This window comes from Lepidochelys olivacea, assembly GCF_965140295.1.
Source record: "Lepidochelys olivacea isolate rLepOli2 genome assembly, chromosome: 8".
Classification (NCBI taxonomy): Eukaryota; Metazoa; Chordata; order Testudines; family Cheloniidae; genus Lepidochelys; species Lepidochelys olivacea.
In genome coordinates, this window is record NC_140418.1 from 63,557,047 (window position 1) to 63,572,373 (window position 15,327).

The 15,327-nt window shown below is 41.4% G+C and overlaps 1 protein-coding gene across 5 annotated transcripts in view; it reads right to left on the reverse strand.

Moving 5' to 3' along the window:
- Positions 1 to 15,327, reverse strand: part of KCNT2 (potassium sodium-activated channel subfamily T member 2) — a 286,784-nt gene that overhangs the window by 197,234 nt on the left and 74,223 nt on the right. For all 5 annotated transcript variants that reach the window (XM_084637878.1, XM_084637876.1, XM_084637877.1 and 2 more), the window contains exon 3: positions 8,026 to 8,125. In XM_084637878.1, the coding sequence (XP_084494004.1) occupies positions 8,026 to 8,125 (100 nt within the window). The remainder of the gene's footprint in view (positions 1 to 8,025; positions 8,126 to 15,327) is intronic.

Genomic DNA, 15,327 nt, shown 5'->3' on the forward strand with positions numbered 1-15,327 from the left:
GTTCCTTGTTCTTGCTTTTGTTTCCCTTTTACTAGAAAATTGAATTAATTTAAACTGGACTCTGGTCTAGAAAACAGAAATGTTTCAGCTTTATGTTATACCATATTGTTGTAAGAATCGACACCAGATAGAAAAATTATTCAAATACAGTTATAGGATCTTTCTTTTTCTTTTAAAAAGGCACCTGGTGCAGCTTTTCTAACTACATTAATTTGTATTTTTTAACTTCTTGAAAAGGGCATACATTGTTTTCCAACAGTAATATGTCTAATGCATGTATGTAAATAAAACATTTGGTTTATAACTTGAGACAGATTTAGAAATTGTTTCCCCATCCATATTTCTCATTTTCATGCATCTCTCTGTTCTCACATTACACATTTGTTCTCAACTCCTAAACGTGTGCTGTTCCCCATTGAGGAATGGAATTTAAGAGAATAACTCAACTATAAAAAAAAAAAATGCACTGTAATTAGGTTTTAGGAAGTTTTGTACTCAAACTACTCAAATTTAACAGCTTGAAGGATCTTGTAGAAAGTGCTCAATCCATGTTTGAGAACACACATAATAAATTTACCAAAATTACTCACATCATGAAATAAACTGCATGTATTCTTAAATGACAGAGTGAAATATACAGTATGTTTCTATGTTGTTCCAGATTGGGCATGCTGGAGCGAGAAAAATCAGTAGGGAGCTCATGATACAGATTGTTGCTCCCCCAGCCCCCATCCTAGGAAACCACCAGGATCTTTGGAACCTTTCACTAATATGTCCCCATCTCATTGACTGTTTTTTATTACTCTGACAGCCTATATCTCTGCAATAGAGATGGGCAGGGTAGAAGAGGGGCACACTCATCCCTTATCTCTGGATAGCGACAAGGAAGTAAGATAGGCTAGATCTCCTGGACAGTCAGGAAAAGAAAGGATTGAAGGGGGATTGTTTCTATTACAACAATAATACATTTATTGCCAGTAAAAAATAGGCAATAGTTAAAACAATCGGTCTGTAAAGAGTGAAAACCAAATAACAATATAGTCATTACCGGAACTAAAAGAGCATTAAGCATGACTAGTTAGAGTGGCAGTTGAAGACTCTTTGGCTCTCACAAAACAAACACTTACATTTGTAAGTAACTTGACTTATGGTAGTGGTCAATGATACTACACACATTCATGTATCGGGGGTAGCTGTGTTAGTCTGTATCCACAAAAACAACAAGGAGTCCGGTGGCACCTTAAAGACGAACAAATTTATTTGACCATAAGCTTTCATGGGTAAAAAAACACTTCTTCAAATGTATGGAATGAAAACATACAAAAGCCAATAGGAGAACACTTCAGTCTTCCTGGACATTCTATAACAGATTTAAAAGTGGCTATACTTGAACAAAAAAACTTCAGAAACAGACTTCAAAGAGAAACTGCAGAACTAAAATTCATTTGCAAATTTAACACCATTAAGTTGGGCATCAATAGGGCTTGGGAGTGGCTGCTCATTACAAAAGCAGCTTTGCCTCTCCTGGAATTGACACCTTCTCATCAATTATTGGGAGTGGACTACATCCACCCTGATCGAATTGGCCCTGTCAACACTGCTTCTCCACTTGTGAGGTAACTCCCTTCTCTTCATCTGTCATTATATAATGCCTTCATCTGTAATTTTCACTCCATGCATCTGAAGAAGTGTTTTTTTACCCACAAAAGCTTATGTCCAAATAAATCTGTTAGTCTTTAAGGTGCCACCGGACTCCTTGTTGTACACACATTCATGTAGCTAAACACATTCTTGAATCTTTGCAGGACTGTGACCTTAGACTGTGGTGTAACTTGCAATTTTCTAAGGGAATGTCAGCGCTACATCGGTGCAGTTCTGCCACTGTAGCACGTCTGGTGAAGACGCAGGACAGCCTCTCCCGCTGACATAGCGCCAGTGTGGACAGCACTTAAATTACGGTAACTTGTGTCACTCTGGCGGGGTGTGTTTTTTTTTTCCACACCTCTGAGCGACCTGTGGTACATTGATTTAAGCAGTAACGTAGACTGGCCCTAAGTTTCTGCATAAATTGCAAGTGTTGTAGTTAACAAAGAATAGTGATGTTTGAATTGTAATTGAGATCATGTTGATTCTAATGTGACCCATAGCTATGCTCGCACACTAACTCTATTAGATCTGGACTTGTCAGATACAGATTCTAGTTTACATCTCATTATTTCTTTCTGCTTCTTTAATTTTTCCAATATTTTCTGCTTTTCTTTTTATAAAACATTCCAGTATCAGAACTTCTAAAAATGTTCACTGTTGACCTATCAGGGATCAATTCTACTGCCATTAAGTGAATAATAAAACTGACTTCATTTACGGTGGCATATGGCCTATAGGCTACAGTTCACAAATTTTCTGCTTAGCATTTAGTCTGATGAATGAGAGGGAAAGTCGTGGAAACTGGATTAGGAAGTGTGGAAGGATTGAGCAGCAGTTTTTCCCTCTATGAGGATCCTGTGCGGTTGGGGATTCATTTGATGGGAATGTAGCTAGGGAAAGCTTGTAGCTCACGAAAGCTTATGCTCAAATAAATTGGTTAGTCTCTAAGGTGCCACAAGCACTCCTTTTCTTTTTGCGAATACAGACTAACACGGCTGTTACTCTGAAACCTATGAAACACAGTATGTTGTTCTTGCCCCACCCCTAACCTGTCAGATTTCAGTGTAAATCCATGTAGGAGTCGATACCAGTGCTGAATGCCTGTTCCCAGCTCTCTGCACCATGGCTGCAGTGATTGGGGCACCAGTACTAGGTGCAGGGCTGATCAAAAACGTCTATCAACTTTTTTTAAAAGGAAAACAGGATTTTCAGCTAACTGCACACTTTCTGCAAAAGTGTCTGCTTTTCTAAGACATTCATCAGGAAATTGAAATTCAAGAATGTGGCCGAAATATTTGTTTGGTGTTTTTCAGCAAAAAGTCAGTTTCCTACAGGGAAAAATCCCAGTTTCCACCAGCTCTAACTGGGAGGTAGGGAAGAAAGCTAGGAACATCAGGGCTACTGGGGAACTGTGCTAGTAGGGTGAAGTGTCCAGAGAGCTGGTTCTCTGTGCTATTGCTCTAGAATCCATGGGTGTTTTCTCCATAGAAGACACCTCCTCATCAATTATTGGGAGTGCACTACATCCACCCTGATTGAATTGGCCCTGTCAGCGTTGGTTCTCCACTTGTAAGGTAACTCCCTTCTCTTCATGTGTCAGTATATTTATGCCTGCCTCTGTAATTTTCACTCCATGCATCTGAAGAAGTGGGTTTTTTACCCACAAAAGCTTTTGCCCAAATAAATGTTAGTCTTTAAGGTGCCATCGGACACCTCATTGTTTTTGTGGATACAGACAAGCATGGCTACCCCTCTGATACTTGATGCCCTAAGTTGTGCAGCAACATCAGAGAGCTGCTGCAGTGTGCACGCAATCATTCAGCCATCGCTGTGGTTCATAAACTGGAGAAGGGGAGCCAAGCAGAGAAAGAAACAACTGAAACACTGTTTTACATGCAGTAGGAGGATGTTGCCAGGAGTGGGGCTTCACACCTCAATATCTTTAAAGCTCTGCTACTGGGTCAGGCTCCAGCTACAAATAGCTCCGCAGCACCACTCTATTACTGCACAGCTTAGAATGTCTGCATGGTGGATACCTCATCTTGCAAATCTCTCCCTGCTCTCTCCAAGGCAGGGTCTTCAGGTTCTTCTGCACATCTTCCCAGTGCATGGTCCCTGCTTCCTCTCCTGCTAATCACCCTCCCTCTATGCCTCTAAAATGATGGCTATGTGTTAGAGATGACAATTTCCTGCAATGTCCTAGACAAACCTTACTGTATAAAGTTAAACCAAGATGTACTGAATTAAGTTTAAATATTTTAGGAATTCGTTCTATTAAAAATGCAAATGTTTACATATTATTGTGGGATTGCACATAATATCTCCGGAGGGAGACATAGCTAGCATAAACCCTGGGAAGTGTTCTGACCTTCAAAAGACTATTTGAAACTGTGTGCGAGGCAAGAATGAACACTTAAAGTTGAGTGAGTTTCCCATGAAGCCTCTAGGGGTGGCGTATGCAAATATACTCCCTCCACTTATGCAAGAACTCAGCCTTTTTAACCTTTGCCTTGAGAAGGGAACTTCTGTCTGCTGATCATCTGTTACAAGAGGAGAAGACCAGAGTCTCAAATTGTATAAGAGTGACTCCTAGATTCATAGTGTTGCTTGTCCTAAGCCAAGGCTATTATGAACTTGTAATCACAGGAAAAATGCCTGTGTAGGGTTTGAAGGACTGACTCCTACGAGAGCTCTTGCTGGAGTTAGGGTGATCTCTGGTAAGCTTACTAGCATGTACGACAGGTTTCAGAGTAACAGCCGTGTTAGTCTGTATTCGCAAAAAGAAAAGGAGTACTTGTGGCACCTTAGAGACTAACCAATTTATTTGAGCATGAGCTTTCGTGAGCTACAGCTCACCTCATGGGATGCATACCGTGGAAACTGCAGCAGACTTTATATACACACAGAGATCATGAAACAATACCTCCTCCCATCCCACTGTCCTGCTGGTCATAGCTTATCTAAAGTGATCATCAAGCTGGGCCATTTCCAGCACAAATCCAGGTTTTCTCACCCTCCACCCCCCCACACACAAACTCACTCTCCTGCTGGTAATAGCCCATCCAAAGTGACAACTCTCTACACAATGTGCATGATAATCAAGGTGGGCCATTTCCTGCACAAATCCAGGTTCTCTCATTCCCTCACCCCCCTCCAAAAAACCCACACACACAAACTCACTCTCCTGCTGGTAATAGCTCATCCAAAGTGACCACTCTCCCTACAATGTGCATGATAATCAAGGTGGGCCATTTCCAGCACAAATCCAGGTTTTCTCACCCCCCCACCCCCATACACACTCAAACTCACTCTCCTGCTGGTAATAGCTCATCCAAAGTGACCACTCTCCCTACAATGTGCATGGTAATCAAGGTGGGCCATGTCCAGCACAAATCCAGGCTTTCTCACCCTCCCCCCCCCCTTTTTTTTCCGGGACACACACACACACACACACACACACACACACAAACTCACTCTCCTGTGAGTAGGTAACTTCTGGGAACTCTTCTGGCTCTATAAATCTGTTTCTTCACTTCCGCAGGTGGGTATTGTAGTTGTAAGAAAGCTTGACAGAGATCTTGTAGGTCTTTGTCTCTGTCTGAGGGGTTGGAGCAAATGTGGTTGTATCGCAGAGCTTGGCTGTAGACGATGGATCGTGTGGTGTGGTCAGGGTGAAAGCTGGAGGCATGTAGATAGGAATAGCGGTCAGTAGGTTTCCGGTATAGGGTGGTGTTTATGTGACCATTGTTTATTAGCACTGTAGTGTCCAGGAAGTGGATCTCTTGTGTGGACTGGACCAGGCTGAGGTTGATGGTGGGATGGAAGTTGTTGAAATCATGGTGGAATTCCTCAAGGGCTTCTTTTCCATGTGTCCAGATGAAGATGTCATCAATATAGCGCAAGTAGAGTAGGGGCTTTAGGGGGCGAGACCTGAGGAAGCGTTGTTCTAAATCAGCCATAAAAATGTTGGCATACTGTGGGGCCATTTGGGTACCCATAGCAGTGCCGCTGATCTGAAGGTATACATTGTCCCCAAATGTAAAATAGTTATGGGTAAGGACAAAGTCACAAAGTTCAGCCACCAGGTTAACCGTGACATTATCGGGGATAGTGTTCCTGACGGCTTGTAGTCCATCTTTGTGTGGAATGTTGGTGTAGAGGGCTTCTACATCCATAGTGGCCAGGATGGTGTTATCAGGAAGATCACCGATGGATTGAAGTTTCCTCAGGAAGTCAGTGGTGTCTCGAAGGTAGCTGGGAGTGCTGGTAGCGCAAGCTCTGCGATACAACCGCATTTGCTCCAACCCCTCAGACAGAGACAAACACCTACAAGATCTCTGTCAAGCTTTCTTACAACTACAATACCCACCTGCGGAAGTGAAGAAACAGATTGACAGAGCCAGACGAGTACCCAGAAGTCACCTACTACAGGACAGGCCCAACAAAGAAAATAACAGAACGCCACTAGCCGTCACCTTCAGCCCCCAACTAAAACCCCTCCAACGCATTAAGGATCTACAACCTATCCTAAAGGATGACCCAACACTCTCATAAATCTTGGGAGACAGACCAGTCCTTGCCTACAGACAGCCCCCCAACCTGAAGCAAATACTCACCAACAACCAAATACCACACAACAGAACCACTAGCCCAGGAACTTATCCTTGCAACAAAGCCCGTTGCCAACTGTGCCCACATATCTATTCAGGGGACACCATCACAGGGCCTAATAACATCAGCCACACTATCAGAGGCTCGTTCACCTGCTCATCCACCAATGTGATATATGCCATCATGTGCCAGCAATGCCCCTCTGCCATTTACATTGGTCAAACTGGACAGTCTCTACGTAAAAGAATAAATGGACACAAATCAGATGTCAAGAATTATAACATTCATAAACCAGTCGGAGAACACTTCAATCTCTCTGGTCACGCAATCACAGACATGAAGGTCGCTATCTTAAAACAAAAAAACTTCAAATCCAGACTCCAGTGAGAAACTGCTGAACTGGAATTCATTTGCAAATTGGATACTATTAATTTAGGCTTAAATAGAGACTGGGAGTGGCTAAGTCATTATGCAAGGTAGCCTATTTCCCCTTGTTTTTTCCTACCCCCCCCCCCAAAGACGTTCTGGTTAAACTTGGATTTAAACTTGGAGAGTGGTCCGTTTGGATGAGCTATTGCCAGCAGGAGAGTGAGTTTGTGTGTGTGTGTGTGTCCCCCGGAAAAAAGTGGGGGGGGAGGGTGAGAAAGCCTGGATTTGTGCTGGAAATGGCCCACCTTGATTATCATGCACATTGTGTAGAGAGTTGTCACTTTGGATGGGCTATTACCAGCAGGAGAGTGAGTTTGTGTGGGGGGGGTGGAGGGTGAGAAAACCTGGATTTGTGCTGGAAATGGCCCAGCTTGATGATCACTTTAGATAAGCTATTACCAGCAAGACAGTGGGGTGGGAGGAGGTATTGTTTCATGATCTCTGTGTGTATATAAAGTCTGCTGCAGTTTCCACGGTATGCATCCGATGAAGTGAGCTGTAGCTCACGAAAGCTCATGCTCAAATAAATTGGTTAGTCTCTAAGGTGCCACAAGTACTCCTTTTCTTTTAGCATGTATGAGTTCTTTTATTGTTTTAATGTTTTCTTTGTTATGCTTTCTCATTAAAAATAAGAAGCAGCTTAGCAATAGCTGTGTGGTAACTTATAATAGTGGGCAACTATGTTGTTTAAAACCTTTGAAGAGAAAGCAAAGCAGGTCTACTTAGATGGTCTGACATGCTGGGAAACTCACAGTGTAGGCAGGAAATTGTGTAGCTTGAAGAAACCCTGGTCAGGAGGGGGAGAGATGCACATCTCCATCCAAGAAAGGTGCAGGCTGAGGAGCCAGAAGTCTGAGAGTGGGTACTCTTGGTGGACTATAAAAAGGGAATAGAGGTGCAGTTGCCCTGACCTGTGGCAGGATGTACAAGCCAAGGAGTTGGGATATGGCAATGATTTATTCATTGATTTATAAGGTATATGACACAATCTGAAATGTTATTCGGTAACTTGTCAAAAAGATACGGACAGTGGCACAGCTACATCATTCCACAGAGACTATTACACAATATGAACAAATATACAGTAAGCACCTTCCGTAATAAGGAGCAAAATGCTTTTGATTGAAAGAAAATCGTATTACATTTTCATTGGATACTTATTCACTCAGAAAGACTGGATTAGATTTGCAATTCATGCTGCACCACAACCATCTATAAATTCTAAAACCAAATCCCTGCTGGAAGAACATCAAATATGTATAAGCATCAAGTATGATTGATCTGTTTCGTACAATATAAGAAGTACTTTGAGAGGGCAAATAGAAAAGAAAATCTTACCATCCATGTCCTTGTGTAGGATCATCCAGGAGCACTCGAATTATATATAACAAACAGCTTAATAACTTGAGAGAAAAATTGAACAATCGTATTCTGAGACCTGTTTGATAAAAGAAAAGAAAATACAAATTCAGTTTCTTTAGATTTTAATTCATGTTTTTAATGTAAAACTACTTAAAAGGAACAGGATATGCCTTCAACTCAAGTCAGAGAACTTGTGACTACAAGTATTCAAATATTAATATTTGGAAGTTTTTATGAAATAGCTTTGTGTAGGGAATGTATTATTATTGCCCAAATGTATAAAATATTAAACTATATTAATGTTTTGATAAAGTGGCACAAAAGTCAGAAAATGTAAAAACTAATACCTGGCACAATTTTAACTCTATTCCTCTGTGTGTGTGTGTGTGTGTGTGTGTGTGTGTACACTGAACTGTGCTGCACACAAGGTCTAAAATAACGTAACCAAATATAATGCAGTGTCTTCTACAAGCTCAGGCCCCAATTAGGTGGTAATTTCCATGTGAGCAGATGCCCACACCTGTGCAAAGCCTCTTTGAACTCAAAGGGGATCGACATAAGCACAGTGTTTGCTGCTCTGAGGGTCCAGCTGAAGCCCAATGGAACCATTGACTTAATGGTCATTGAATCAGACTCTGAGTTCATTGCAGCATCAGGACCAAAGATATGCATGTGATCTTGTAATTAAAGATAGTATAGCCTTAATTGCACAAGTGTAATTTTTTTTTTGCATTTAATACTTACATTAAAAATAAAGTTACCAGTAATTATACTAATAGACACTGTTGTCAAAAACCAATGAGTAGAAAGCAACATCATTAGCAACCATTAGTAAATTGTACACTTGTAGACCAAGGCTCCAATCCTGAATTTGGATCCTCACAGTTGTGCCCGTTCAGAGTTCTATTGACTGATGTGAGCTCACACCGATCTGATTGCAGGAGCAGGATATTAGTAAGCACCAGTGAACCATAGGATAACTAGTGTCTGTCATTGTAAGCTAAGACACCAATTTTTCTAACACTTATGCATGTGAATAGGCCCATTGTACTGAATAGAACCAGTTGTATGTTTGCCATGTTAGGGCCCAATTATGTTTTTCCATACCTATATGTGACCTTGTGTGTATACATACTTCTAAGAGCAGAGTGTAAAATCTATTTATTGAGCATAACTCCCTCTCTCCCCTAGCCCAGTGCTGGAGCCCTCATGCATTTCACCAACTTGTGTTTTTGGGGGGAAGTTACATCCAAACTGAACATAAAGTTAACATTTCTGAAAATCATTCCCCACTTCCCACCTTCAACAAGTAGTATACTTAATTACAGAAAAATTCAGAACAATGTCTACTTTAACTACATCTTAGAATCTGTGTATGAGAGAGACAGAGAAAATAAGGCTTTATAATGGAGCACTGTTTGCTATTTTAACTGTGGAGATTCCTTCATATTATGAAGGTTAGATTAACCCTTTTGGCATTGGTAAACTGGGGGTTAAAACCCCATCCTAGGTTCCCAAGCAGTGAGAAGTCCTACAGCTGTGACCAGCAATTAGACTTGTCAACATTTATCTAGAGACTCCTGCTGTCTTATCAAATCTAATTAACAGCAGACTCTTGATTTCCCCAGAGCAGGGAGAAGAGATAGGAAAGAGGATATGACCAGAGGGTGAGAGGGCTGGGGCATGTGCGTATTCATTGCTGTGTTATAAGCTTTACTTTTTTTTTTCTTTTTGAACTGTTGCTGAAGGAAGAACTTCTTAACTGAATTAACCCTTTTGGGGAAATCTGCTTAAGCAGGACTAGCTGCTATGCCAGCTGGGCTATTATAAGTAGGCAATTAGGTGAGGTGAGAGAATAAAGGTCATTTTTGTTTTGGCCTCATCTGTCTAGCCCTTCTGTTAATGAAATGCAAAGGTCTACAATCTGCAGTTTTGTGCTTTTATTTTAGCTCTGTAAATGTTCATCTGTGTGTGGAACACATCCTGATTTCCCTACTGATAATTCAGCAACTTTTAATCATTATATGAAGTCATATTTTGATTATAAAAGGTAACTAGAGTGCCTGACATTATCTGGGAGCACATGGACAATAGCAATGTAAACTTCCCCCATGTTGCTCTGCAATGCACCTCAAATGTGACCTAGAACAACCCCCAGAGAGAGTTCAGTCCCCATGCAAAGTAAGTCCTTGACTTCTCTGCAGAGACTACAGACATTCAGGTGCAATGTAGACATGTTCATCAAGTGAGACCATCCTGTCACCAAATAGGCCATCAAACCCTAATCAAATAATAATGCATTTCTGTTCTGCTAACCAGCGCTGAATTTGAACTAGTGGTTTAAGCACCAAGACTGCAAACACTTCAGCAGATCCTTAACTTTGAGCACATAAGGAGTACTTGCATGCTTAAAGATCAGCGCAGGCATGTTTGCAGAAACCGGGCCTTTGAGTTCACAGTCTTATCCCCTTATCCAAGCCTCCTATAAATCAATTTAGAAAATAAACGCTAACTGGGACATTTGGTCATTGGTCTGTACTGAGACCTTGGAGGTTTATTACAGAAAAATCTGTTCTTTAATAAGGTTTTTGATACTCCTTCTCATAAACAAATTAGGGAAATACAACCTAAATGGATGGTTTCAGAGTAGCAGCCGTGTTAGTCTGTATCTGCAAAAAGAAAAGGAGGACTTGTGGCACCTTAGAGACTAACAAATGTATTTGAGCATAAACTTTCATGAGCTACAGCTCACTTCATCTTATGCATTCAGTGGAAAATACAGTTGGGAGATTTATATACACAGAGAACATGAAACAATGGGTGTTACCATACATACTGTAATGAGAGTAATCAGGTAAGGTGAGCTATTACCAGCAGGAGGGGGGCGGGGAAACCTTTTGTAGTGATAATCAAGGTGGGTCATTTCCAGCAGTTGAAAAGAACATCTGAGGAACAGCAGGGGGAGGGGAATAAACGTGGGGAAATAGTTTTACTTTGTGTAATGAACCATGCACTCCCAGTCTCTATTCAAGCCTAAGTTAATTGTATCCAGTTTGCAAATTAATTCCAATTCAGCAGTCTCTCGTTGGAGTCTGTTTTTGAAGTTTCTTTGTTGAAGAATTGCCACTTTTAGGTCTGTAATCGAGTGACCAGAGAGATTGAAGTGTTCTCTGACTGGTTTATGAATGTTATAATTCTTGACATCTGATTTATGTCCATTTATTCTTTTACGTAGAGACAGTCCAGTTTGACCAGTGTACATGGCAGAGGGGCATTGCGGACACATGATGGCATATATCACATTGGTAGATGTGCAGGTGAACGCGCCTCTGATAGTGTGATTGATGTGATTAGGCCCTATGATGGTGTCCCCTGAATAGATATGTGGACACAGTTGGCAACAGGCTTTGTTGCAAGGATAGGATCCTGGGTTAGTGGTTCTGTTGTGTGGTGTGTGGTTGCTGGAGAGTATTTGCTTCAGGTTGCGGAGCTGTCTGTAAGCAAGGACTGGCCTGCCTCCCAACATCTGAGAGAGTGATGGGTCATCCTTCAGGATAGGTTGTAGATCCTTGATGATGCGTTGGAGAGGTTTTAGTTGGGGGCTGAAGGTGATGGCTAGTGGCGTTCTGTTATTTTCTTTGTTGGGCCTGTCCTGTAGTAGGTGACTTCTGGGTACTCGTCTGGCTCTGTCAATCTGTTTCTTCACTTCAGCAGGTGGGTATTGTAGTTGTAAGAATGTTTGATAGAGATCTTGTAGGTGTTTTTCTCTGTCTGAGGGGTTGGAGCAAATGTGGTTGTATCGTAGAGCTTGTCTGTAGACAATGGATCATGTGGTGTGATATGGATGAAAGCTGGAGGCATGTAGGTAGGCATAGCGATCAGTAGGTTTCCAGTATAGGGTGGTGTTTATGTGACCATCGCTTATTAGCACCGTAATGTCCAGGAAGTGGATCTCTTATGTGGACTGGTCCAGGCTGAGGTTGATGGTAATTGTTGAAATCATGGTGGAATTCCTCAAGGGCTTCTTTTCCATGGGTCCAGATGATGAAGATGTCATCAGTGTAGCGCAAGTAGAGTAGGGGCATTAGGGGACGAGAGCTGAGGAAGCGTTGTTCTAAGTCGTCCATAAAATGTTGGCATACTGTGGGGCCATGCGGGTACCCATAGCAGTGCCGCTGATTTGAAGGTATACATTGTCCCCAGATGTGAAATAATTATGGGTAAGGACAAGGTGGGTGCATAACTGGTTGGGAAACCGCTCCCGGAAAGTAATTACCAGTGTTTCACAGTAAAGCTGGAAGGGCATATTGAGTGGGGTCCACAGGGATCAGTTCTGGGTCGGGTTCTGTTCAATATTTTTATTAATGATTTAGATAATGGTATAGAAAGTACACTTATGAAGTTTGCAGATGATATCAAGCTGGGGGAGGTTACAAGTGCTTTGGTGGATAGGATTAAAATTCAAAATGATCTGAACAAACTGGAGAAATGGTCAGAAGTAAATAGGATGAAATTCAATAAGGACAAATGCAAAGTACTCCACTTAGGAAGGAACAATCAGTTATACACAAATGAAATGGGAAATGACTGCCTAGGAAGTAGTATTGCAGAAAGGGATCTGGGGGTCATAGTGGATTGCAAGCTAAATATGAGCGAGCAGTGTAACACTGTTACAAAAAAAGCAAACATAAGTCTGGGATGTATTAGCAGGAGTGTTGTAAGCAAGACACAAGAAATAATTCTTCTGCTCTACTCTGCTCTGATTAGGCCTCAGCTAGAATACTGTGTCCAGTTCTGGGCACCACATTTCAGGAAGGATGTGGGCAAATTGGAGAAAGTCCGGAGAATAGCAACAAAAATGATTAAAGATCTAGAAAACATGACCTATGAGAGCACATTGAAAAAAATGGGTTTGTTTAGTCTGGAAAAGAGATGACTGAGAGGGGACATAACAGTTTTCAAGTACATAAAAGGTTGTTACAAGGAGGAGGGAGAAAAATTGTTCTTTTTAACCTCTGAGGATAGGACAAGAAGAAATGGGCTTAAATTGCAGTAGGACAGTTTAGGTTGGACATTAAGAAAGACTTCCTAACTGTCAGAGTGGTTAAGTTTTGGAATAAATTGCCTAAGGATTTAAGAGCAGGTTAGACAAATACCTGTCAGGGATGGTTTTAGATAATACTTAGTCCTGCCTTGAGTGTAGGGGATGTTGGGATATGTAAGGGTTAAGTAGAGACCTGGAAAACTACTGGTGTGCAGACATGGTATTAGGGAGTAGAGGCACAGGCGGGCACCATTTCTGCGCTTAACAGATAAAGTGCTACCCCTCTCCCTTCCTTTCTCCTTGTTAAGGATTGATAAGCATTGCAGCTGCCTAAGGAATGTGGGGATCTAAAGGATACTCTTTGTGTAAAAAAGTGTTCTCTCCCCCTTCCTTCCTTTCCCAGCTACCTAAATGAGCTCAGGGTTATGGCCCCTTCCTTCCCTGGAAACTGCTGATTAAGGGAATTTGTAGCTGCAATTATTGCAAAGAAATGTATCTTTGAAGTAAAAAATGTCTGTAGAATATGCTTAATGCTGTAAACAGTAAACAGGGGTGGGAATAATTATATTCATTATATGGGCATTCGTATTACTCAATAAAGGGTTTGGGGTGTCACAGTAAATGTAGGTATTTACGTATTAACTTAGATAAGAGTGGGCTGTAACTAATTCAGTGCTTACTCGACAATTGGGTCGAGGGGAACAAGTACCGCAATAAAGAAGTCCATCTACTCAATCTGTCTCTGGGTCAGTCTGCTCATTCTCTAACAGGAGACTTGACTACAAGACCTCTTGAGGTCCTTTCTAGTCCTCTGATTCTATGACTTTCAGACTGGGTGTGGGGGAGAAAACATAGCAGGCCATATTAGCAAGACAAGAATACAAATCAAAAGAGAGAAGTTTTGCTGTATAAAACGTGTTAGAGTCCAGTATGGCAATTATTTTAAGCAATATCCTTCATACTGCAACTAAGATATTTTTCCCCTCAAAAGTGTAGTATACCACACAGAAGATTCCAGTAGGTGTCATAAATCTAAATGACAGGGAATGGTTTGGAGAATTGGACTTCTTCTCATTGGAAAAGACAAGGCTTTGAGATGACCCCAATAGAAGCTTTAAATATTGCAAAAGCAACTTAATAGTGATAACATGGCAATTGAGACCATACAAGGAAATGAGCACTAGCAAAGGAAAAGCACCCTAGAATCCTGAGGGCACTGAATCTGAGTAGTGATGCTGCTATATTCTTTCTAAATGTAGTTCATTACAAAACTAATGCATGGAAAAAAAAAAACCCTCAAAACAAATGCATGCAAAAAAAAAAATAAATCACTCATAACGTCTGCATGTCATGAAAAGCTGCTTTCCCTTGATGTATTGAATTTATTTGTGACAAATAATGACTTGAAAAAGTAGTCTTGCTATACAAATCATTTGGGATGCTAACCAGATTCCCATTGCTTCTTGGTTGTTATCAGAAGCATCTCCCTATTCTGCCTCTGTTTAAATCGTGTACTTCCAGAAATTTTCATTTGATCAGAACTGAGACCCTTTGGTGGGTTCTGCTAAGGAAGGACTCAGAGTCCAAAAAAATAAGAAGCTTATTTTAGATGAACTCTATTCTTGGTAGAAAACAGCAAGACTTTGTGCTGCTGAAATGTGGGAGTTTACATGGACTTGTTTGTCTGCAGCACTCAAATTCTGGCAAGAGATCTGTATGGACAGAGTGAAAATGTGTCAGTGGGAAGACATGAAATCATTACCCAGAGCTGTTAGCTCCACTGTCTCTGGAACAATGCAGGGCTCATGGGCCTGCAAAGTGGAGGAAGCACACAAGGGCACAAACCCTTTGACATCCTCCACTCTACTAAGGAGCCTGGAGTGGGCTATTGCAATGAAGGATAGGACACGGCTAAGATTCTCAGAAATATGCTGATTTAAATTGTATCTCTTATGCAGCCTTTTCCTGCAGGGTTTCTATGGAGCCTTGGGTGGAACTTATTCTCTTATGGCAATCCCACAAGGGATAACAATGCCACTTGTACTACTCCTGGAAGTGAATCTTCTCCCTGGCATGCAACTGACCACAGAGGCAGGGGCTGTTCTTTACCAGCACCTGAGCTGGTGACTCTACTTGCTTCTCCATCCCAAGATGTAAAATGTGTGTTATTTCTCTCACCTCTGTCCTTTTCTAGTAGTTTAATTAACAATAGTTTAATTTAACTGTTTCCTTGT